General features: G+C 40.0%; 1 protein-coding gene across 2 annotated transcripts; it reads right to left on the reverse strand.

Moving 5' to 3' along the window:
- Nucleotides 1-52: 52 nt before the first annotated feature.
- LOC133501280 (phosphatidylinositol 4-phosphate 5-kinase type-1 alpha-like) lies at nt 53-24,452 on the reverse strand. 2 transcript variants are annotated; one of them, XM_061820924.1, is made up of 16 exons: nt 24,169-24,452; nt 19,064-19,098; nt 14,729-14,821; nt 14,493-14,623; nt 14,288-14,405; nt 13,985-14,137; nt 13,602-13,901; nt 11,241-11,470; nt 11,082-11,165; nt 10,957-11,005; nt 6,258-6,342; nt 5,975-6,145; nt 5,764-5,890; nt 5,346-5,408; nt 5,168-5,267; nt 53-4,409 (listed from the first exon to the last, which is right to left on the reverse strand). In XM_061820924.1, the coding sequence occupies exons 1-16, from the start codon at nt 24,254-24,256 to the stop codon at nt 4,407-4,409; spliced, it is 1,830 nt and encodes a 609-aa protein (XP_061676908.1). In that variant the 5' UTR covers nt 24,257-24,452; the 3' UTR covers nt 53-4,406. The 2 variants fall into 2 exon arrangements, with proteins under 2 accessions (XP_061676908.1, XP_061676907.1); XM_061820923.1 differs by having other exon boundaries at nt 5,764-5,893; nt 24,169-24,448.
- Nucleotides 24,453-25,915: the final 1,463 nt, after the last annotated feature.

The raw sequence follows: 25,915 nt of genomic DNA on the forward strand, positions 1-25,915 counted from the left end.
GGTGGTAAGAGACATCTCTGACGTGAAATTGGCAAAAAATGGGGACCAAAAAGAAGATTTACAAAACTTGTTTAATCCTTTGAATGCATGAAAATATCACCACCGCTTAACTGAAACATGGCGGGAGGAACAGGCAGCACATATTGCATGAGAAGGCATTTCAGTGACTTCTATGTACATTATACACAATATTTTTGTACACACATTTTGTAGAAATATAGTCATTGAAGCATATCGGACAACCAGCATTATCGGCTCATGTGAAACATTCATGGAGAGAGAGAAAAAAAAATAAAAAGAATGAGAGATTAACAGCCGAGGTCTGTTATGGAGAGGATAGAATTCTAGTTAACGTTATCACAATCCGACATGTAAAAATTGAAGTTGTCACATACTCCCTCTTCATATATAATAGTCTGAGAAATCCTTCTGGATAGTAAAATCACACAAAATTTGTTTATCTGCAGCCAACACATTAAATAAATACAGTTCTCTGTATAGTGAGCAGTGGCAGATTGTGGTTCGTACAGCATTCACACTTAACAAAATGTAGTGTCGCCACACTGAAGCACCAGAGGAAGATTTTTCACTTGTGCAGCAGTCATGCAGAGAGATTGCGTCCAGCCATTACAGCGCACCACCCGTCAGAATACAGCGAAAACAAAACAACCTACGAAATTGCAATTTAAATGGACATTTTCCATGTTTTGCTTCAACACCACTAACACATCAACTAGATCAAAAATATTAGACTGATCTACACACTACCACATACGCAGTACATTACATTTGAATGTCACAGGAATGTGGTGATGAACCGCTATACAGATATATATATCGAGTCCCTAAACAAACTTGAAAAACAAGTGACTCGCTATACGTCTGATACAGCTTATCAGACATGACACTATTTAGCATTCAATAAAACAAAAATTCCAGTTTCGAAATAGATCCTAAAACACCGGTCAAACCACTATTATTACCATAAACAAGTGGAGTTTGAACTTTGACCTGCCCCGTTCTTCTCTTTGGTGCACTGACAGGCTTAGATAACACTTAAAACTCAACATTTTGTTTTTCTGCAGTCAATATTCATCGGCCCTTTCGCCTCTGTTGGAGACACCACGTGGCTGCGTTAAAAGTTGAGGTGACATCCTTCTCAAGTCACTTGGTAATAGTATGAGAAATCTCACTGGTGTAAAACTCATTACAGGGCCGAAAAAAAAAGTGACATTGCTTGTCACAGTGTTGTTTCGACTGCAACAGGAAGAACACAACCAAATAAAAGGAAAAGCCGATGTGTTATGAATACTACATACAGTACAATACAATAAACATGTAGTTACACACCAAGTTTATAACAATAATATTGGTCCAAGTGTGGATTTAGGCAGGTTGTCATTTCTGTAACCGGCAGAAATGATCGAAAGACATTTATCATTCATCTATTGTATGAGCGTAGGTGCTTTAAAGCAGCGATTACCAACGACTGAGCCGTGGAAAACGATCCAATTTCCTAAATTGATCCAAAATCATCACTTACTCACATAATATATCCTTTGCCAACATACAGTGAATCCGCTGCTATTTGCATTTTTCACCCCCATGCAGGTTATTTGCTGAAAAAGGACATATGTGGAACGCCTTAGGACACCGCCAAATCCCCGTCCAATAGGAAAGCAGCAATTGTTGTCAAAGAAGTAATGAATGAGGTTGACAGTTCCACGATCTGTGTGCATTGAGGAACAGATGTAGCCTGGGTTGTTAGCTGGCGTTTTTGGCAACCAGAACACCAACATAAGCACACTTTAGACTTTTTAATGTTTTAACAAATCTGTAAATGAGTTAAAATTATGATTCTAAAGTGGCTTTGGGAAAACACATTTGTTTTATTTATTGTTTAAACCAAGCAGATTTTAACGTTTTGAGGGGACGGCGTATACTTTTTTTTTTTGCTATTCACTGCAAAAACTGTGGCAGATTACCTTTTTGTGTCAAGCAGAACGTTTATTCTTTCACTAGGTGGCTGAAGGTACAATTAACCTGTGTATCCAACTGTTCCCATTCCCAAATAATCATCAAGACACAATTTAGTAACTTTTTTGTTTCTTGGCTCAATGAATGTTGGGAAACACTGCACAAAAGGAATCAGTGTGTGTGTTTTTATGGCATCTTGAGGACAACATTCCAAATAACAATACAGCTCTCAGTTGAACATTGTTGGCAATTTGGCAAGCCAGCAGCTGACCTATGCAGATCAGACCTATCCATACACATTGCAGCACAGTAGTGCTTCAAAAAATTTATACTAAAATTCCAATTGCCAAAATGTTCAACTAAATATTGACATTATGATGCTTTCAAACACTTTAATAACCAAACAGTACAAGGGAATATGAGGGCCACACTGCCAAGGAAAAGGAAAACTTGTATTTGTAAATTTCATGAGAACAGAAGTAATCTAAAGAACAACATTGGTATTTTATGAGGAAAACAAGTCATTATACACTAGTTGTAATTTCTTGAGAATGGTAAACAATTTTACAAGAAACAAAACTATTCAATGTTTTTTTTTCCCCTTAAGAGAATGAGCTCTCTTGGCAGAACCTAACCCCAAGTCGCAATGTTAATTATAAAATCACAATTAAGAGGGAAAAAAAATCAATTTGAATTTAAATTGCAATTTTACAAGTGATTTATTTTTCCTCCCAAGATTGATTCATAAGTATCTAATTTTATGAGAAAAGTTGCAAACATAAGAAAAGCCAATTTTGTAATTATATTTTTTAAAAAATTACAATTAAGTCAATTTCGTAAGATCTCATACAATGTTACATTTACAACTATACAATTATTTGTGAATTACGCATATTGCAATAAAACATTTTCCCCTCTAGATTATATTGTCAAGGAAATGTTAACTATTTGACTGTCATCAGATGATCTATAGTAGCGCTCGACAGAAAGACAGGGGCTGCTAATCTCATGTTGCATTCAGGTCCGCACAGAATATTTGACATTAAGTTGTTAAGAGTGCGGGAACTGGACTTTTCTCGGAACCAAAAGTTGAGCTGCTTCGATTCAACTTTTGTTTAACCTCGATGAAACTCTTCTTAAAAAGTTCTTAAAATGATGACAACTCTATCTCAGTTTTTGTTTTTCAGTGTGGCCCATATATGATACAAAAAAGGATTGTGCGCTTGACATGAAAATACTTCTCAAAACATAGACAAATTGTCTGCAAAGACACACACATTGGAGCCGGATGGTTTCCGTTGTAGTGATAAGGCAATTTTGTGTTTCACTGTTAAAAGAAAGTTAATTGAGCATCATGTCGGACGAGAGGACAATAATGCATCGCGGAGGAGGGTTGTGGGGGGATGAGGGAGGGGGGGGATTAACAGACAACACCTAAAATGACCGCAGCCTTCAGCTTGATACTTCATCTACTGGCTGCCAACTGCTTTTCTCACCATTCCAAGAGAAACGTTTAGCACATCTGGTCATTTCAGGGACATGTGGGCTAGAGATGTTTAGCGCATTCTTCCAGGTTAATAAGACGCATTCTATCGAAGCCGGGGAAGAGAAAAAGAAACACACACACACACACACACACATACACACACACACACATACACATACACACACACACACACACATTCAGCAGCACCTCAACGGCTTCTGGCACAATGTATCAGGACAAAAACCTGATAATCTAGCACTGGTTTGAGCCATTAGCTACTGTTACTTTAAAAAAAAAAAAAAAAAAAAATCCACAATTTTAAGACAATGTGACTGCAGTGTGGGACAGCAGCAAGTGTTCTCTTATTTGTCGATAAGAGGCTAAAAACATACGGGACAGCTCAGAGTGAGTGCGCCTGCGAGGAGGGTACAAAGTGGAAGGCAAATGTGATGTAACAGGAAGACTTAAAAAAAAAAAAAGTGACAACTATGATCCCACTCAGACTTACTTCAGCGTGCACTGTTCCTGTTTGTGCCCACACACTCGCTCCACTCAATGCTTCAAAAAGTGACTCATCACCATTTCACTACCCTCATGATCCTCAGAGAGAGGAAAAGAAATTCTAAATCATCCATATAAAAAAATAATTGTGGTCACAACCCATATTCCTGGTGATTTGGGACATTGTGTGACAGCGTTGACGGCTAGAAAAGACAATACGCACGAATACCCAAGCGTGTAGCGTGGATCTCTGAGTTTTCCCCTCATGACAACCTCCACCTGGCTGCTTCCTCCAGCGTCCAGTCTGTCTGTATAAAATGGGAGTGCTGGGTTGACACGTGAAGGGCTTCTGACTTGGATGGCTGGCTATCATTTATCCATCACTCTGCCCAGTTCGCATTCTCTAGCTGTCTCCTCTTTCAATGGCACTTCATCTGTTTCTTTACTGGGAGAATAAAACAAAATTAAAATGAGAACATGGAGATGAATTGCTTTAGGTTACACTTCATATACAGCACATGCTGTTTTAAAAAAATGCAATTATGAATATTTCAGTAACTGCATGACCAACAATTGATATACACGCTTTCAACAAAAACTTAAGGATTTAGGGCATTGGTTTGAAATTTTAGGATCAATCTAAAATTTACTGTAACCTTTACAGGCTTCCCCCGAAAGCAGAATAACCCTAAATTTTATGAATACATTATTCCCGTGATTCATGGAGGATCTGAACTAAGCCCTACTGCAAACAGCAAAAATTTAAGAGTACTTGATGTGCACCAAAAAGCATTGTACGCACCTTGATACCAAAAGATCCCAGCCAAGCCCTCTTGTGTATTAAAAAGATTACAGCCTGACTTTATTAAGACCCTCCCGTCACATGAACATTTCCTTGGCACCAGTTTACCACAAGATGGTTCCAAAGCAGTATTTATCTATTAGACATGACTTTGGGCTGAGCACAAAGGCAAGAATAGGGAGTCTTACAGCAAATAAAGAAGGATCAGAACCCCAAAACTACAGACGTTTGCCGTAGTGTATTAATCAAAATTTTAACACATATAGAAACGTAGATGATACGATTCAACTCAAGGCCATCTAAGTGAGAACTGACTTTCACATGACTCTGCGAAATGATTTGAATTTTTGTCATTATCCTATATAATCTCTGGGTTTTAGGAAGCTAGTAGTCAGACATACAAAATTGATGTTGGTCTCAGGGATGATGTCAGATAGTGAAACTACATCTTCACTTCCAGACAAGTGGCCAGAATGATCTGCAGTGCCCTCAATCTCGAAGCTGGAAAATAAACAATTCAAACCAAATAAGCGCTGCGAAAAAAAAGCGCATGTTAAATGTTGCTTTTTGTGACGCTACCTGTGAAAGACACCCTGGTCGTAGTCTGTGTGAGCTGATTTGTGCACCTCCACCCCGACAGACCTACATGTTAGCGCAGATGTTATTGAAAACACAGATTGACAGTAGACTATGACAGAATTTCCCAACTTCTGAACCAAGGCACATGTTTTCATTACAAAAACTCCCAACACATTGTGAAAGAAAAATATACTGAAATCAATTGATAACCGCTGCATGAATGACAACATGAACACAAGTTACTTGTCCCGTCTACCATCTACTGGAAGAGCATTTCGCTGCCAGGTACAGATGGGTAGATGAACAAAGTCACATGACTTGACAGTTTACCTCACAATCTCTTGCTGCTCATTAAAACAACGGTTGGGAATCACGTGACTAGGAGGATTAGAAATAAGTACTTTGGTGATGCTTTTACCTTAGGAGAGGAGACGAAGCAAGTTCTAGGCTGCCTACAGACGAGGTGGACAGATTGGCCTCACAGTCAGCCGGGTTGTCATGCAGCGGTGGGGTCCTGGGAACTAGATCCGGTCTGCCTGGCTGAACTACTAAAAGCAAAAGGCTAAATTAGGAAATGGAATTGCTGTAAATGCCAACTTGAGCACGTCTCTCGCCGCTTCAGTTCTTACCATTGTCGGTTTCTGACTCTGTGCTTTTAAAATGGGGATGGTAAACCAGTCTGGGATCCATAGCTGAGTGCCCCATTGCGTGTGAGAGTGGGGTGGGAGCTCCAAGAGTGGGAGCCCGCCTAAGCCCCGCTTGACCTCCACCACGACTCTTCTTAGATGGGGAAGGCTTTACTACAAGACAAAGATGTACTATTGAAGAGCCAAGCATTTCCTGTGCTAATAAAGCACCAATGCATTCCTCTTTCTTAGGAACTTTAAAAACAAAACACACAAGTCCACTTACGAGGAATTTTCCTGAACACCGTGTTACACATGAACTGTTGGAAGCGCTCTGCGTAAAAACCAGGTCTGTGAACTGAAACTGTGTCCTGAAACGGAATAGAAACATTTAGAAAATCTCTTCATACCGCTTTATTCCTGCTGTGTAGGATCTCATTTGAGTTGCAGCAATCAAATATTTTTGTATCAATTGTACTAGCGATTATCCTCTCGGGTCATCAGATATTGTTGTCCACATGGACTCATCATCTTCATCTTCCACATTAGAATGTCTGTGACTTTGAGTGTTTCTGACTTTAAAAGGTGGGAGCTTGGTCTGGTGAGTGAGCTGTGGACCAGGAAGTGAAAATAGGTTTGGTGTTGGTAGCTAAGGTTAGACCTGGGGTTGGCAAACTACGGCCGACGGGCCACATCTGGCCCATTGACCAAGCTAAATCCAGCCCACCAAAGATTGGTACACGAAAATCAAGACTACATTCCTTTGACCTTGTCGGGAAAGCAGAGTGGTTCCACCAAGTTGTGCTGTCATGCCCACTGGACTGGTTCAGTGGTAGGTCCAGTGATACATTGAGCTTACTTTGGCTATTCCGTTTCTACTCTGCTTCTGCTCTGAACACTTCTACAATCAGGATTAGAACATGGAGTACACAAGTCAACAGTGAATGCTGAGCAGTGATTCTCCTATTTTAGAAAATAAGTGAAGCGATCCATTACTAGAACTAGAATCCAATTACAAAAGGGATTAGAACAGTTCTCAGGAAAGCGTGACTGCATGCCAATGATTCAAAGTGTACATTGCCCCCACGTTCCTAAACATTTAGCAATTCAGATAACTTGAAGATATATGAATAGTGGAATGAAAGGGATTAGGAGGTTATTGTTGAATCTACAATGCACAGTGACGCTGCAATACCGTAAAAGTGTATTTTTCTTTCAGCTTGTCACGTTAGGGGTTGCCAGAGCGTGTCATCTTTTTCCATTTAAGCCTATCTTGTGCATCCTCCTCTCTAACACCCACAGTCCTCATGTCCTCCCTCACAACATCCACCAACCTTTTCTTTGGTCTTCCTCTCACTTTTTTGCCTGGCAGCTCCATCCTCAGCACCCTTCTACCAACATACTCACTCTCTCGCCTCTGAACATGTCCACACCATCGAAGTCTGCTCTCTCTCACCTTGTCTCCAAAACATACAACTTTCTCTGTCCCTCTAATGAGCTCATTTCTAATCCTATCCAACCTGTTCACACCAAGCGAGGACCTCAGCATCTTCATTTCTGCTCCCCCAAGTTCTTGTTTCTTCGGAGCCACCGTCTCAAATCCGTACATCATGGCCGGCCTCACCACTGTTTTATAAATTTTTCCCTTCATCCTGTAGGATACGCTTCTGTCACATAGAACACCAAACATATATATTCTGTTTTAATACGGCTAATCTTCATTCCTCTCCTTTCCAGTGCGTACTACCCCCATCTTTCCAACTGTTCCTCCGCCTGTTCCCTGCTTTCACTGCAGATCACAATATCATCTGCGAACATCATGGTCCAGGGGGAATCCAGTCTAACCTCGTCTGTCAGCCTATCCATTACTACTGCAAACAGGAAGGGGCTCAGCGCAGAACCCTGATGCAGTCCCACCTCTACCTTAAATTCTTCTGACACACCAACGACACATCTCACCGCTGTTATGCTACCCTCATACATGTCCTGTACTATTCCAACATATTTCTCCACCACACCAGACTTGCGCATGTAGTACCATAGTTCCTCTCTTGGTACTCTGTCATAGGCTTTCTCTAGGTCTACAAAGATACAATGTAGCTCCTTCTGACCTTCTCTGTACTTTTCCACGAGCATCCTCAAGGCAAATAGTACATCTGAGGTACTCTTTCTTGGCATGAAACGATAATGTTGCTTGCAGGTACTTCTGTCCTGAGTCTAGCCTCCACTACTCTTTCCCATAACTTAATTGTATGGCTCATCATCTTTATTCCTCTGTAGTTTCCACAGCTCTGAACATCACCTTTGTTCTTAAAAATGGGGACTAGCACACTTTTCCTCCATTCTTCTGGCATCTTCTCTCCCGCGAGTATTCTATTGAATAAGTTGGTCAAAAACTCCCAGCCACCTCACCAAATTGCTTCCATACCGCCACTGGTATGTCATCGGGACCAACTGTCTTGTTTATTTTTCCATTCTGTTCAATGCCTTTCTAACTTCTCCCTTGCTCATCAAAGCCACTTGCCGGTCATTCACGCTTGCCTCTTCTACTCTACCTTCTCTCCCATTTTCTTCATTCATTAACTTCTCAAAGTACTCTTTCCATCTACTTAGTACACTAGTGGCACCAGTCAACATATTTCCATCGCTATCCTTAATCAATTAACCGTAAAAGTGTAAAGAAATTAATTTTACTATAACCACACTTTTTATTTTCCTTTGAAAAAGTGTATTTTCATCAGCCGTGTAGTTAAGATCAGTCTCAGTGAAGGATTTACAATACTGAAATAATTATTTACAATGAAAAGTGAAAACTTTCAACTTCATTGTCGTCCGGACTGTGAGCTGGTTTAATGCGCTGCATGGTTGACGTCACAAAGGAAGTGCATCTTTCTCCCCGCCTTCAATCACCCACAGCTTTGCTCATTGGATGTTCTGTGCGTTTGTATGCCCCTAATATCAAATTCCCACTTACTTTCACATGTTCACGTTAAGTTTCTGATTTAACGCTAATATTGATGTTGGGCTTCATGTTGATGTAACTGCACCTCGTGTAGCCTACAAGACCAAGTAATAGGTACAGTTAAGATAATGCTTTTTTTGGGTGGATGTGTGATATTCCAGCCACTTGGCATCTGTTCTGAGAACTGTCACAACAAAACTAACACCAGACTGATAAAGGCGCGTTCTACCAAGCTGGCGAGTGGGTCTCCTATTTACCGTATGTCTCTTGCTTTCTTCACGGCATTCGTGGCAATGAAACACTAGTGCACCCTAAAAAGATTGGGCACCCCTGCAGTAGGATCTAATTGTGCTTAGTATGTTTTTATTTAGTTTCGGACAAAATGAAGTTTCAGCTGTGTTTATCTTTAACTGCTTGTGGGTTTGGTGAGAGATTTGTTTCAATATTATTTACACAAATATATCTGCAATTTACACGTGTTTTAGATCCACAAATATATTCGGAATTTGTTTTTTTAATTTCGTGTGCATTTATCGTGACTTCTCATTTGTCTACTTGTGAATTGATAAGTGTGTTTGTCTTTGCATTTATTTTTGAGACCATCAACGCAGTTTTCAAGATATTCACACACAAATTAAGAATATTTATACATGTGGGCAGGCCAGTCCCTCCATCTGCTAGGCATCAGTGTGGCTCTCTCTGTTGACAACATAAGACCAATATACATGACTGAGATACCGCCACTGTTATGATTAAAACACAGTGCTCATAAGATGATTTTTGTTCCTTGCTGACCGATTAGGAAGGGGATTTCTTTTCTTTTAACTTACTAATAACGTGGACGCGGTTGTCCATCTTGTTCAGTCATGGTCAGTTTACTGGGGATTTTAGTAAGATCAGACCATAGACTATTGGGCTCCCATAAAAATGACTTGGAGTCAAGTGATCAACGTAGAGGGCAATACTACTGCCTCGCAATGAAGGGATGGGCCTTTTGGCAGAAATGAATATTAACAAATGATAAGTTATGATTTACGTACATGGCCTAAACAACATGTAAATTGCAGATATTTTTGTGAATCAGAAAAAGGTATGGAAGTAAATATGTGCCACCAGGATTTGAATTTGAAAAGTAAAGTGATCACATTTTCAATGGTTGTAATTCAGTATTACTTTGCAAAGTTAACAATTCAACTAGCTACAATTCGCTATCTGAAAGTCAAAATTCATTGTCTAAAATTCGCAGTTACACTTTCTTAGTCACATGACGTCACATACTAAGAAAGCATAACTGGATTGGCTGGCTGTTTGGTTCGGACCTGAAGTAATCCTGCCTGGTGCCACAGACGGTGAATTTTAGACAATGAATTTCAGACAGCAAATTGTAGCCGGTTGAATTTCAGACAGCGAATTGTAGCCAGTTTGAATTCTGAACATTGAAAAGTTACACTGAAATACACCGATTGAAAATGTGATCACATTACATTTCAAATTCAAATCCTGTTTTCTGTGGCATTTCAAATTCAAATCTTGGTGACACATATTTACTTCATTTTACATTTACACTATATTTGTGTAAAGAATTTTGTGACAAATCTCTCCCCATATATTAGGGACAGAGGCACAGTGATCGACTGGTTAGCATATCTGCTCCACTGTTCTGAAGACCAGGGTTCAAATCCCATCCGATTGTACACATTAGTTGTTTCTGCTTTGGAACAGACATTCCATTTTTATTTCATTTTTTAATGAGTAAAACGATTCCAAACCTTTAACATTCTCCGTCTCTTTCCACTTTGCTTGGCACTATCTAGACAACCAATTTATACACAAGGTTGTGGCTCAGTCTGCAGGAACATTAGTTCGTGTGGAAAAATGATCACCGCGTCTCTGAGGCAGACTGCTTGCTTCAACTTTTTTGGGGTCATGGAATTATTCCTGTTATTCGAGTAAACATTGCACAAAAACATTTAATGTAAAAAAAAAAAAAAAAAAAAAAAAATCCTGTTTTGCTCATTCTTACCCCATCGTGTACAAGTGCCTTCCAGGAGTGCTCCAGCCTTTTAACAAATCTAAAAGGTAGGATGAAGAATGTTAGACAAATAGCATAAAAACAGCACATGAGTAATTTTCTCTTGAGTCAGAAACCTATAAGATTGGAGGATGTCTATGATGCCGATGTAGATGAGTAACCGCTCTCCTTTTCCATTCCGAGCTGGAATGCCTCCCATGCTGCAAAGCCATAATGTGTGGGATTATTCTGAGGTTGCAGACAATGACATTTTAGAGTTTTGCAATTAAACTCACTGGTCTTCAGAATCCAAAGCACCCTTCCCTCGAGCCTCCCCCTGGATGGACTCCATAGCTGTACAGTAAAGACTTTTCTGGGCTTGAGGCCGCCGTTGATCCGGCGTCACCGCTCCCTCCGACCCCCCGCTGTCCACAGAATAGCCCCCGACCCGCTCCCGACTAGCCTGGTCCATGTTGTGAATGCCCATCAGAAGACTGTAATCCATAATCTTGAAACTCTGCAAGAGCTTTTCAACAGAAACAAATTTGCAAAGGCCTGCATTTTAAAGTCAGGAATTATACAAAAAGTTAAGCACTACTTTATATGACACACTCGAATACTTTCCAGTAACATGAGATGGCTTGTGTGTGTGTGTGTGTGGTGTGTGTGTGTGTGTGTGTGTGTGTGCATTCAAAAATCCCACAGGATCACTTCCGTCCCTCTTCATCAAATGAGCATGTTCTGTCACAACAGCACAGAGAGGCAAGCACAATCCACATTTTTTTTAAGTGTTTACAGTTCAAAATATTTTTGTATAAGTATTGTACAAAAAGTATTTGTGAACTCTTTTCATCCTCTTTTACAAGACACTACAAAACACCACCCAAAGGTCTCCTTAATAAGAAAAAAAAAACATTGGAGTCAAGGAATTATGTAAAAGGAGCTAAGTTTAGCCAGGGTTGTTAGCATGTCATGTGTAAGTACACATTTAAAAAAAATGAAAATAAAATCAAACACTCTATCTAGTTTTAAGGTTGTTGTATGGCAAACTTGAACTGATATATTTACAGTTTCAACCATTAACCCTAGAGAACCCATGGGGTCACATATTTAAAAGAGGATTTGGATGTCTTGGGTTCTCTAGGAATAATATAGGAATTCATAATTTTTTTTTTTTTTTGCTACTGGCAGCCAGGCTCAGTTTCTAACCCAGTAAAGAGCGTTGGATTGCTGCATTGTGAAATCTGGCACTACAATAAATGTGTAAGAGTCACAGACTTTTTAAATCACAATTTTAAATAGTAATGCTAAAAATGTACCAGGCACAATAAAGTACACGCTTTTAAGACTATTAACCGCATGCTTTTATTTTAGGGACATGGTTGTCAAAGGAGAAAAACAACATACAGACGCAAACACTCTTGGCATTTGACATTCTCAGCAAGGCAGCTACAAAGTGGCTGGTCAAGTTACCCGAGAAGATCATGTGTGTTGATGTGTATCGTTTTTCATGCATCAACATGAAAGACGGCATCAAGCAAAGTCTCCATGATTCAGCAAATAATTCACACACTTATACTATTCATTTATATTGTTCTTCTACAATGTGTTAGTTGTTAATACAACGTAGTCTATGAGATGCCTCCAGGCACTTCCAAACTTTAAAAAGGTAGCATCCCTAAAAGTAAGCGAAAGGATTAATAAGCAATTTTGCCCAAGAACAAGTTGTCACTTGTGCTCCTGAGTGATGAGCCTTCTACATTCAAGACCATATCAGTTCAATATACGAACAATGTGATGAAAATATGTAAATGTAAACATGAGTCGCGAAACTAAAATTTGGGCGCAAATGATTAATTCAAATGGACAATGGCCCGAAGCATTCTGCCAAAAAGGTTAAAAAAAGTGGCTTGAGGATAAAGTCAATGCCCTGGATTGGCCATCACAAAGCCCTGATCTAAATTTAATGAAAAATATTTGGGCAGATCTCAAAAAGGCGTGTAACCGAGTAAGGCAACAGACAAATCTGACTCGGTTACACCAATTCTGTCAAGAATGAGCCAGGATTCCAGCAGTGTTGTCAGAAGCTTGTGGAAGGGTATTCAAAATGTTTGATCTTAGTCATGCAGTTCATAGGAAATGGTACTCGGTGGTAAAGAAAATAATGTAAAATTGACTCTCTCATTATTGTGGCATTTAACAAAATCAAATTCATCCTGACTGACCTGAAACAGGAGAGGCTTAGTCTGATTTGACTTCGACTGTGAGACCAAAGATTTTGCACAGAGTATGTAAACTTCTGGCTTCAACTGTAGATAGATCTAACATCACATTTGCACAGTTGTAACTTACGAGGCAAACAAATACATATTTGAAAATAGCGAACGATAAATAGGCAGATGTTCACTTCAACTAATTTTTTTGTGAGGGAAACTCGAAAACATCTAGAGGCATAGTTTTATTAAATGCCACACTCCAATAAATTACTCGTAAAGCAGTCGGTAAGCAAAGTCTCCAAGAGACCCGATGAGGAAATATTTGGTGTTTGTTCCTCTTGAATATTTTAGGAAATATAAGAATGCCACTAATAGACTTGCAGATAATTTTTAATGCTTCATCCCTAAAGAAAAGCCAAAACACAGTTCTCTCTGACTCACCAGGCAATCCCTCTGTATTGTCTTGCTGAGAGCATTGTAGTTATCTGCTTCCAGCTGGAGGCCATCGGGCAAATCCTGGATGAAGTCGAGGTCTTTGTACGTGGGAACAGCCTTCTCTCTCTCCTTCGGCGACGCCCGTCTCTTATAAGTGGATCCTTTCATGTCATATTTGAGGTGCATGGGGATGATTCGGGGTAGAAGATTGTTCATTACAACTATGCGAATATTCTTCCCCCCTGCTTGAACGCAGTAGAGTCCGTAGAACTTGGGGAGCAGTGTGCGCTTGTTTTGGTTTATGTTCTACACAGAAAAACAAGTTAGGTGAAATAATGAATAAATAAAAACAACAATAACATTCCAATTGGGGCGAAGGCACTTGTTACCATGAAGTATCCAGGAAGCAGCTTCTGGAGAAACTCTGCCTCTTTGTGCTGAACAGTTTTAATGATGAACTCATCATCACTAGAGACATAGAAGAGCGATCCACTGGCTCCAGGGTTGGAGAGCTCAATCAGTGGCTCGTTACACAGAGAATACTTGAATAAAAAGAGCAGTCTATTAAGATGTGATCAAAAGACATTAAGAGACTACTTGCTTATGTTTGCTACAAGCAATTTAAAAAGAGGTCAGGGGGAGGTGATAATGCAACATCTGTTTTTCAAAATATTTTGGAAACAAGAACTAACCAGGTAGTCATCTGGCCGAATGCCAAACAGTTCTCTGAAGTAACGGAAGGCGATGGGAGCGTATGTCTTAAAACGGAAGTCACTGTAGTGATGAGCTGGCGTAAGGTTACTACCTTCGCTGGAATGAATAAAAAAATAAAAAGGTGAAGTGAAACTCTACTTAAAATAATATGAAATACAGTAAAATGTCCTACGTGCTACTAACCTGGGGAAAAAGATACTTTCTACAACCACAAAATCCTGCATGAGCACATCCCTTTCAGCCTTCTGACTCAAGCTGCCCACTGTGTGAGTGATGCCCAACTGAATGGCACCTTTAAGGGCAGAGGAAGTCGTCTGCACAAGTGAAAGGAAGAAAATTGTTAGCAAAGTGCAACCAACAACATTGTTGCTGCTGTCAGTAAACCCAGTCACTGACCCCACCAACAACCCGGCTCTGACCTTTTTGTAGGTGGTCTCTCCGGTGGTGGTCTCAACTCCCCGGTGGCCGATGGTCTTCTTCATACTCTGAGTGGTGCCTGAGGAGCCAGGCATCTGAACAAAGCGAAAGAGATACAAGTGGATAGATATGTAAGCCAGCTTTGGTTTGAAGTCAGTCTACTGTGTACTACCCATACAACCTAATTGATAAATACATGGGAATCCTTTCCAAGGATGACAACGTGCTGTAATGATTAGCTATTTCGGAGGTATTATTTAAACATTTATTGCAATACAAAATTTGTGGTTGAGTTCTTCAGCTATGTGATGGAACAAATTTTAAGAATCTAAGTCCGACAACTATAAATTATAACAATAATGATAACCTTACTACAATTGGCTGACAACTAGTTCAGGGTGTACCCCATCTCCTGCTTGTAGATAGATGGGATAGGCTACAGCGTTTCCATGACCCTTGTGAGGAGAAGCGGGTCAGAAAAATAGATTGATGGATTGAAGGATGGATGATAACCCTGTTTAAATTAACAACCTAATTCGTCTTTGTCATGTAGTAATGTACAGTAAAGCCCCGGATTTTCACGGTGTGGTGCCCACAGATTCAACTATTTGCAGAATTGTTTTTCCACCTTTTTTGGTGGGTGGGGGGAGTTCTGGGGGGAAAACACCTTTAACCCTTTATAGTAAGGAGCAATTAGTGGCAGATTTTTGCTATTTCCAGTCAGCCTTGTCCCTGTCTCCTACGAATAGTTAGGGATCACTGTACTCCTTTTACATAGAGTTGTGACAAGAGAGATTGCCTTCTATTGCAGGCTAGATTTAAGGGAAATGTGTGGCCCAATGGTGAGGAAAAACATCTAGCTGGATGGCAAAAGAAGATTACATTACTGAAATTTCAGCATAAGCTTACATTTCCCCACACACTGCCAGTAAAGGGAGGTCATTAGATTGACTTTAAACACCATTTACCACCTCCACGCATGCTTTGCGGCACTGCTGGCACTAAGAGTACTTCTTGTATTACAGTTGCCGCGATCCACTCGTGTTATCCCCTCGGTAACGAATGTATTCGGTCATATTTGAATTAAGATGAAGCTGAATGATTGTTTAAAAAAAAAAAAAAAAAAGAAAATGGGATGCAGCAGTATCGGAAAATTTTATTGCAGTAGTCTGACAGTGGAATCGTGAAAGAGCAAATTTGTATGGTAGTCTGATCCGCGCATTACGTGTAATCAATCAGCCATCTTGTAGCTCCCATTGGGTTTTTTCTTTTAAATATGATTTAATTGGCTGTCATATTTACACATTTATGTCAAAAGATAATAAATTACTTTTTGAATTCAGACATACTGTCCACGAAAGTGACACGGAATAAATGTCTTTCTTGAGCCGATCAATGACATAATTGATCGGAGCAGTGAATTATGACAAAACCGATCGGCAAAAAAATGCCAATTATCGGCTGAGCCGATCAGACCGATCAAATCTGTGTAAAGTCTATTGTGACATTTTGTCTGATGGTGTGCCATGAGAATTTTCAAATGTAAAATAAGTGCCTTCCTTAGCTCAATAAAGGCTGGGAAATGCCTCCATTTATTCATTTACTGAGCCGCTTATTCCCACAAGGGTCAAGGGAGTCCAGGACCCTATCCCAGCTATTTTAGGACAGGAGGCGGGGTACACCGTAAACCGGTAGCCAGCCAATCGAAGGGCACATAGTAACAAACAACGATTTGAACCCACACTCACACCTCAAATGTCAGATGCATTATTAGAAATAAAGGCTCCTTCCTAATCAAGAAACATCTTAATCCAAACCTGTTCTGCTATACAGTTGACTTAATAAACACAAGGCATTATATGAGGAAATATACAGCATTACTCTAATAATGTGTCTGGTAAGTATGTTGTCCTAGAAGACGGAATTGGAGAGCCCCACCGCCCCGAAAAAGTATTTTCTAACACAACCCCTCCACACACACACAATACAAACGCACGCGCGCACACATATTTTCCATAACCAACACCAGCCACCACCATTTAAAAAAAATAACAATAAAAACCCAGTCATGTACATGCTGTCCCTCCCCGCCTCTAATGAAATGTAATCTACCACATAGGACTGCATATAACCACTGAACAAAAAGCACACTACTGTTAACTCACCACAATGCATTGGCGTGCCAAGTGCTGGATCAGCTGGTTTGTATTGGTATGCATTCCACTCGTTCATACATTCACCCAGACCAGTAAAACGGGAAACAATTTGATTCTTGATAAGATTGAGGATGGCTATGGACTTATGTTATTTGAAGATTGATGAATGAAAAAAGACATTCAGATGAACGCATGGACATCAACAAAATGGCAGGGTAAAACGCTTCATGTGTTCCTAGATGAGCTATCAAGAAATATTTTTGCTTTTTGAACAGTGACCAATGCGCATACACTGAGGATCAGATTTCACAACTGTTAAAATAGCGGATGGTACTAGTAGCAGGGCACAAGCCTTTTCTGTCAAATGATAACATTAAGTGGTACAGAAATTGGATGCATGGGTTAAACACATATATACAAACGAAATAGTTGAAGCAAGAAGTTTACGTACACTGTGTAAAAACAGTTCTGTTTTTGTCTCACTGTCTGATGTGAAAGACTAAACATCTCCTGTTTTAGGTCAGTAGGGATCACCAAAATAATTTCATTTTGTATCATTTTCTTTGAGGTCAAACATTTATTTACATTTCCATAGTATGAAGTAGCATTTCCTTTGAACTGCATGACATGGGTCAAACGTTTTGGGAAACCTTCTACAACCTTCTGACAGTCCTCTGCTGGAATTCTAGCCCATTCCTCCTCACAGAACTGGTGTAACTGAGTCAGGTTTGTCGGTTGCCTTGATCGCTCATGCCATTGCAGATCTGCCCACATATTTTCCAATGGGACTCAGATCAGGACTTTGTGATAGCCATTCTAAGACATTGACTTTGTTATCCTCAAGCCACTTTTTAACCATTTTGGCAATACTTGTTTCACATATATTAACACTTTCTTACTTCAGGTTCATTCAGCATTTTCACAATGTCTTTGGCTTTTATTCTGGGGTTGAGTTGCACATTTCGGACCAAAACACGTTCATCTCCGGGACACATAGCCAGTCTCCTTCCTGGGGAGTGCGAGGGCTGTAGATTCCCAGGACGTTTATACTTGTGTATAATTGTTTGAACAGATGAATGTGGAACCTTCAAGCATCTGGAAATTGTACCCAAGGATGAATGAGCCAGACCTCTCGAGGTCCACAAGTCTCTTTCTGATTTCCTGTCTGATTTCTTTTAATTTTCCCATGATTACAAACAAGGAAGAAGAGTGTTTGAGGTTTCGCCTTAAATACATCCCCAAATGAACAGTCAATTAACTCACATGTTGTCAGTTAACCTTTCAGGAGCTTGCAAAGCCATGACCTCATCATCTGGGCTTCTCCATGTTCTTTAAGGACAAAGTACTTTTTATGGATGTAAAGATTTGACTTCAAAGAAAATAATAAATTGTCTAAGAAATTCTCTTGAATTATTTTTTCATTTAACAAAATTAAACAATTTTGGTGATCCTGGCTGACCTGACACAGGAGTGGCTTAGTCTACTTTGACTTCAGACAGACAAAAAAATGAAACGTGTGTTTTTGTATGTATACTTCTGGCTTTAACTGTATATAACTAACCTTTTCTAGTATTTGGGATGTAACATTGTTTCTATTGTACCCCAGTAGACATGAAATATGAATAAACTCTTCAATGCATTCCTGAGTATCATACATTTTTCTGCCGAGGCCTAAAAGTATTCTAAATTTCTCAACTTTATGCACGTCACTAGCGAAGATCACCTTGTGTTTTGGGTCCCGAGCCGGAGCCATTAACACAACAAGCATGTGTGCTCTCACAAGTGAGTCTTCTACATAGATGCGAACAATCAGAGAAAAAGGGGTGGATAAAAAAATGGGTCACAGAGAAGTAGCTGTCAGAGTGGCCTTTTCTAAACATTAGTTTGGAAAAACCAATGTGGGTTTTTTTTTACATTTTTCAAATGAAATTGACACATTTATACAAATTCCACATTGGAAACCTCTCCTCTATGGAGGTCTAACTAGCCAAATTATGGGACTTTTAATGTGCCAATTGAGCTTATTTAAGTTCACCCTGGCTTCCTCACGAATTTCAAGTGTGTTGTTTGGTTGTGTGTACACACGTTTTAGTTGGGAATATCAATAGCCTTTTAGTGTGAATGATTCTCTGCCTCAACATGTCAACACTGACAGGTGTTCTATTCAGGGTGTATCCTTACCTCTGAAGGACCTCCTTTGAAGATGCCACTGGTCCCTAAAAGAAAAATCAAACTTGGATTTACAACATGAGCATGCGCTGTCTTCGGGAAAATCTGTTCAGCATCTGCTGGTTAACGAGCTATTTCCAGCACCGGATGCCGTTGATGACAAATGAGGTCAATGATGAGCCCAGACTTAAAGGTGGCCACATTTACCAACTTATTCTTCTAATACCAGCAGCTCAGTGTAAAACTGAACTACTTCTCCCCTGTGGTGGTTGCTCCAGATTTACCATGTCCCTAAGGTGCTTTTTGCAAGTACCACCTTCATGACCAAAGCACAGCTTTCTACTGCATATTGGAAGTCTGTCCTATCAGGAAGAACCGCGACAAGCTTTCTTTTCTAAATGATCATAAACACATTACTTAGCTATTAATCCAATGACATTTACCACAGCAAAAAGACATCATTAGTCACATACAGGAGGCCACCTTTTCCCAAGCCACCGGTCTTTCCAATAGTATAACTGCCGGGTTAAAGGATAAATAAGCACCTTTTCACCATTTATAACAGTTTTGACATTTAACATATGGTTTTTCGGCCACTGCTTAAAAGTGACTCTTTTGCCCTGTAACCTCAGCCAGCCTCGCTGCCAAGCCACTAGCAAAGAAACTGTGGTTATTAGGCAAATCACTGGTAGTCCCATTGTTGCCTAATGGAGGAAGTGAAGAACAGCTTGCTCATAGATACATTTTCAAAAAAAAAAGGCAGTAACTTGAGATTCATTGACTTTTAAACTATTTCACACTTGAATTTTGGTATACAATCAACAGTCACTTTTCTATATGAAAAGTGAAAATTACCTGAACATTCTGTTAAACTAGAGTTGCTTACAAGTCAGTTGTGTCATGTGAACTTGTAACTGATAGATTTTTATGTGAACTAATTCTCCCATATATGGATGGAAGTTTTTTTTTTTTTTTTTTTGGGGGGGGGGGCTTGTAACTGTATTGTTAATGCAAAATAACATGCAAATACACATTTTGTGCTACACACATACACTTTATAGATTCAGCCCCCAAAGGATCGGCATTGCTATCCTGCTCTGAAAAGATGGACTACAGGACACTTTAAGGAGAGCACTGGCGACCTTGGCCCAGCCACTGCTTTTATTGTTTCGGTGGATGAACCTGCACATTTATCAAGTGAGCGTGCGGCCAGTCTTACTGTCGGTAAAAGATTTCCACACGCTTGTGTCATAGTACTGCAACAAGTGTTTTGACACAGGACAAGTGTTGTGATGATGTGTGTTGAGAGATGAAAAAACTTTTTTGTATCACATACTTATTGATGCCCGCACATTATTGGACAATACATATGGGTGATGAAGATTTACCACCTGCCCCTACCCTCATTTTTTGCAGGCAGTCCCACTGATATGAATATATTCATGTTAGCAGAAATTGGAAAAGCTAAAGCTACTCAGGCTAACTGCTATTTTCATCCACAACCAACTTATTTTTGTACTATTGGAACCACACAGACATATGAAGATACACTCTTGTTGGCTGGACACCGCAAAGTGAGTTAGGAATTCAAATAAATTATTTCAAAAGTGATTTCTTTACATAAATATGGCATTGAATACTACAGTCCTTTCTCGCCCACTCAGCACCTCTTGCCTGTAACCAGTGGCAACACCTACTTCAATACAATAGTGCTGCAGGTCAATACATGCAAAAAGATGCTAAGAAAATTGTACACCTGTCGGAAGACTCCAGGGTGCATCCACAAACAGTGAAAGTAGTCCAAACCAGGAGACTGTTAATATGGCAGGGTCATCTACTTGCTACTGGCATAGCAACACTGTGGTTTATTTCACTTGAAAAGAACAAGAATCATTCGCTTAACCCTTATATTACATAAAAGAGCATCACTCACACTGCAGTTTCTTTTCACACATCTAGAAACAAACCCATGCCAGTACCTCGTTGCAGCGCTCTCCTCCAGAAATAAGTCCTAATATCTGGAAAGCAGGACAAGGCCAATATTTGATAATCACAAGCGAAAAGAAACTGTGAAGGATTGATGCCCCCCCCCCCCACTAATTTGGATCAAATCTTTAAAGACATTCCAAGCACAATGCATTGAAATCGACATGTCAAACAATGCGGAAGTGCAAACCATCAGCAAACTGCACAAGGCATCAGCTCTAAACTAAGATTTATGTCACAATATCTTTGCCTTTCAGCCTTTTTTTTTAATGCAAACGTAGTCGAGGCACCACTGATGCTAAAGAGGGAATCTGTGGTGATAACAAAAGAATCAGAAATCCTTAGCCTTAAAAACTACGAGGAAATGTATGCTATGAGGCTAACTTGCTCTGTTCCTATGCAGCCCACTAATAGACAAGTTAACTCCATCCATACCGAAGTGACGGAATTCCCATGGTGCTCAGGTGAGTAGTTTTAATTTATTTTGGTTATATTTGACAGCAACAACTTTCGCTTATACTAATTAGGAAAGTTAAAATATTATATCGCTGTTTATACAGGTATTACAGATTTTATTATTTCAAAATAATTATTTTGAAATTATAACATCCAAACAAGAAGCCAGTATTTATTATTATTATTTATTTGTTGCACCTTGTTTTTAAAGTTTGACGTCTGTACAATATGCTAATGCCACAGACTGCGGTGTTGTCTGTGTAAAAAAAAAAAAAAAAAAAAAAAAAGACAGACTAACCCAATTAGGACCATTAACAATAGATGAACCATCTGGTAGTCACTATATGAAACAATCCTGGGGAGCTTAACAGAGTCTGCAGCCTCTACATGGCAATATAGGCTAAGTGCTTTCTCCTCACGTTTACAGCCTATGAGGAGAGAGTAAGTATATAAGTTCTTGCCTTGATTTGGAAACTGGGCCGATGTTATTTGGCAGCATGCTTGTAAGCGATCATTCCTGTCTGTGACTATTTGTGTTCGTAGATTCTGCCCATGTGACTATGCAGAGATGAAATAGTCCAGTGCACATGAGAAAATGAACAAATTCCACTTTTCTAAATGGATTAACACCTATAGGGATGGGGAGCATCCAGTGAGACAAAATGATCCGTCCCACTGTGTAATTGGAACATTAATGACGTTTCAGAAGAATTCAAAAAGTGCAACAACATTTGACCCACAAATTCTGAAAATGTATTGTTTCCGATGGAAGCTAAACAAAAATTGGAATAGTTTTTGTGAGGAAAAAGATTGTCTGCCCTCTATTAAGGGTTCCGGGAAATGCAAAACAGTACAAAGTGTTTTAACTTCCTACTGGCAACCAGTGTGCACTGTTGCCATAAAAAATACTGGCCTTAATTCATCATAACATTCCATGGACTCATTACAACATAAACAGAACACAAAACCATTTTACTCATCATGTAAAATGAAACATGACTCCAATTTATCGGTTCAGTCACTTTTTTTGTAGTAGTGGTACGACATTTTTTGTCACTGCTTACACCTAGTTTACTAAAGTACTATACAGTCAGTGTGGACAGCTTAGTGATTTGGTAGCTATATTTAGCAAATTTTCCAGTCTATCTGGGAACTATTTTTTATAAAAGTGACTGGTGACTTTAACTCTTGCCAAGGAACAGAAGACATGAGCAATTGCAGAATCAATCATGCTGAGCATTGCCAAAGACATTTAGTCATTTCTACGTTGCTAAAGCAGTGATTTATCAACATGGTGTAAACTCTTGACCTGATTTATGCAAATATTTTGCAAATGTCACCCTTCTTCCCCTGTACAACTCAACATGAGAAGTCTGAGAGCTGACAAAAAAAATATAGAGACCATCTGAGCCATACAGTTTGATAGCTCATTTCATGAAATTAAACAGAGAAACATTTAAGATGTTAATTTAGGATCGTATTTACATACATATTTAGAAAAAAAAATCCTTTTTTCTAATCAGGAAAGAATTTATTATAAGAAAAGAGTTATATTATTTCTACGGAAACTGATGCCAGATAATGCTGTTGGCCACAACTCACACCCAGATGTTCACACTGAACCAACACTCGGCAATCCAACTCCTGATGTCACTCACTCGTCCTCTGCTTTAAACGAAAAGCAAACAACACAAGAATACTACCGTATCTACAGTAATTACACTTTTCTTTCTTTGCTTTATTCCATCTTTTGAATAAAACACTATTTTCACTACTACAAACATAAGACGTGTATGTGCATATGTATGTATGTATGTGTGTGTGTGTGTGTGTGTGTGTGTGTATGTGTGTGTGTCTATTTCAATTCCTTCACGGGAAAAACTAGATTAAAACTAAGTCAAGGCACCAAAGCAAAGGATATCAAAGAGGGGAAAACCAAAAACAAAATTTTTCAATCATGTCATACAATGTCATTGTCATGTGCTTTTTATTAGCGAAGGGGGGGAGGGGGGGGTTGGGAATCAAGAATGGAAAAGCAACCAAAGCCTGCTTGAATACAACTGCACGACAGTGAACATTCAAACATTAAGAAAAATCAACTTGAAGACTGAAAAAAGTAAAAGGGAACAGTTGGAGGGCTCGCGTGTAAGAAGAAATTTGTCATGAAACTGCTGAAAGATGGGGAGTGGGAATGAAGGGTGACATGGCAACGTAGCAGCTTGGCGTTATTTGCTTGGTTGGAATACAAAACACATATTTGACCTCAAGTAACGTCATGGGACTTCACAAGTCAAATGAAACTATGGAGTCCTCACATCCAGTTTTCTTGATGTTACATCTCTAAAGAAAAGACCGGTTTGGAAAAACCACGACAACCACACCACAGTGGTCGAGCCTATTAGCTAATATGACGGGAGTCAATCGTCGGATATCGATGCTGCAACTATGCTTCGCCATGGCCAATTTGCGGACAAAAAGACGGCTAGCTAACTAATTCAGCGGCAGCTCATTTGTTTGGTGGGCTCGGTGCTAGCTTAGCAAGCTAACCTCCCGGAGCATGCGGAATTTACAGGCAGCGCAACCCCAAGTGTTCCTCATCTCTGCGAAATGGCCCACCAGTGGCTTTGTACGGTCACTGACAATCAACGGAGTAAAATACAGTGCTGGCAAGATACCTGTCGTGGCTGTTGATCCCGGATCTGCTGTTCCACCAGCAGTCGCCATTACGGTTTGCTTGTGAGCTCCACTGTGTTCGCTTCGCATCTCAGCCAGGCCAGCACACTGCGGGTTTAACGGTCGTCTTCAGCGCCACAGCGCCACCATTGCTGAAGTTGCGGAAGAACAACAGGTGCGGCACCACCGGCGACCTGCTGCTGGATCTCACGGCTGCCTCACGTCTCGGAGGTCCGGGATGCTGATCTGGTTCCATAACAAAAACATGCTGATGTGCTCCATTCCAGCTCGCCCACGACCCGACAAAGGTCACTTAAGTGGAATAGAAATGAATGAATGGTTCTAAATGGTTCTAAAAGAGCATCCATGTGCCCTAGTGACGAAAACGTCTGCCTTATGTGGAATGCTCTGGGTTCGAATCCCTGCCCTGTCTTTCCTATTTGGAGTTTTCATGACCCAGCCGCCCTTGCTGGGGTTTTCTGCTGGTACTCCCAACTTCTTGCCACTTCCCCAAAACGTGCATGATAAAAATAAATGTGTCATTAGGCCTCATAGGAGATACACACAATGATCGACTTACAAAATCACATGCAACCCTATGAACAATAAGCACGTTGCCAAACCCACGGCCCAGGGGCCAGTTCCAACCTGCCATATCATTTTATGCAGCCTGCGCAAGCAAATCAAGTGCATCGACTTAATATTTTAGTTTTTTCAAAGTACCAGAATTGCGTATTGTCTCCACTTTTTGAAGTATTGCAAGCATGTTACCAATCCCCCTTTCAAAATCAACTGAACAATTGGACATTTTTTACTCACTTTTGATTGATCAGTTTATTGTTCATGCGTAATGATATGAGCCAATCATATATTGATATCGGTTCTTAGTCATAATGACCATCCATCCATTTTCTCTACCACTTATCCTCACAAGGCAGGATAGGCGTGCCAGAGCCTGTCCCAGCTATCTTCAAGTGATAGGCAGCCCCTCCAAGAGAAAACATAACGTCCTGGGAAGTTTCATTTTCCATGCAAACTAGAACAAAGTTCAGTTCATCGGTCCAAAAACTAAGTTTACAGATCTTTTAAAAGAAATGAATAAATAATTTTTATCAATATGTTGCTGGTTAGCAGATCGGCCTTGCAGATCTGCCTCGCAGTTTAGAGGACCCTGGTTCAAATCCAACCTTGCCTATGTGGTGTTTGCTTATTCCCCTGTGCCTGTGTGGGTTTCCCCTTTGTACTTTGGTTTCCTCCCTCAATTCGAATAGAATTGGTAGCTGAATACGTTTAACTCCAGACAAATGAAGGCTCGTATATAGTGTGTTCAGACAGGTTTTGCCCTGGAAGTCGCTGAAAAAAACTTGCCATTCTGGAATGAAAATGACCTTTCATTTGAAAACAGTTCACAGACGGCAGAATGAGCGTGTGTGCAATAATGTTCATTGGGCAGAAATTAACTGTTTAGATCACTTTCCCCCAAAATATGAACTAGTTTATGAATGTTCATTCATAGAACTTCTTCAGGTACGCCACAAAAAGAGACCACTTTGTGGCCTGCTACAAAAACAAATTTTACAGTCCTGATTTAGTCATCAAGAACCCAACATGCGTTTGGAATGTGGGATGAAGCCTGGAAAAAAGCCACACAAGCAAGAACATGGGACGACCCGAGAAAAGTGTCGAACTCTGAAGCCCTCGACCAGGGGTGGCCAATTACAGCCCGTGGGCCACATCTGGCCCATTGCT

The sequence above is a fragment of the Syngnathoides biaculeatus genome, chromosome 5 (assembly GCF_019802595.1).
Source record: "Syngnathoides biaculeatus isolate LvHL_M chromosome 5, ASM1980259v1, whole genome shotgun sequence".
Taxonomy (NCBI): domain Eukaryota; kingdom Metazoa; phylum Chordata; class Actinopteri; order Syngnathiformes; family Syngnathidae; genus Syngnathoides; species Syngnathoides biaculeatus.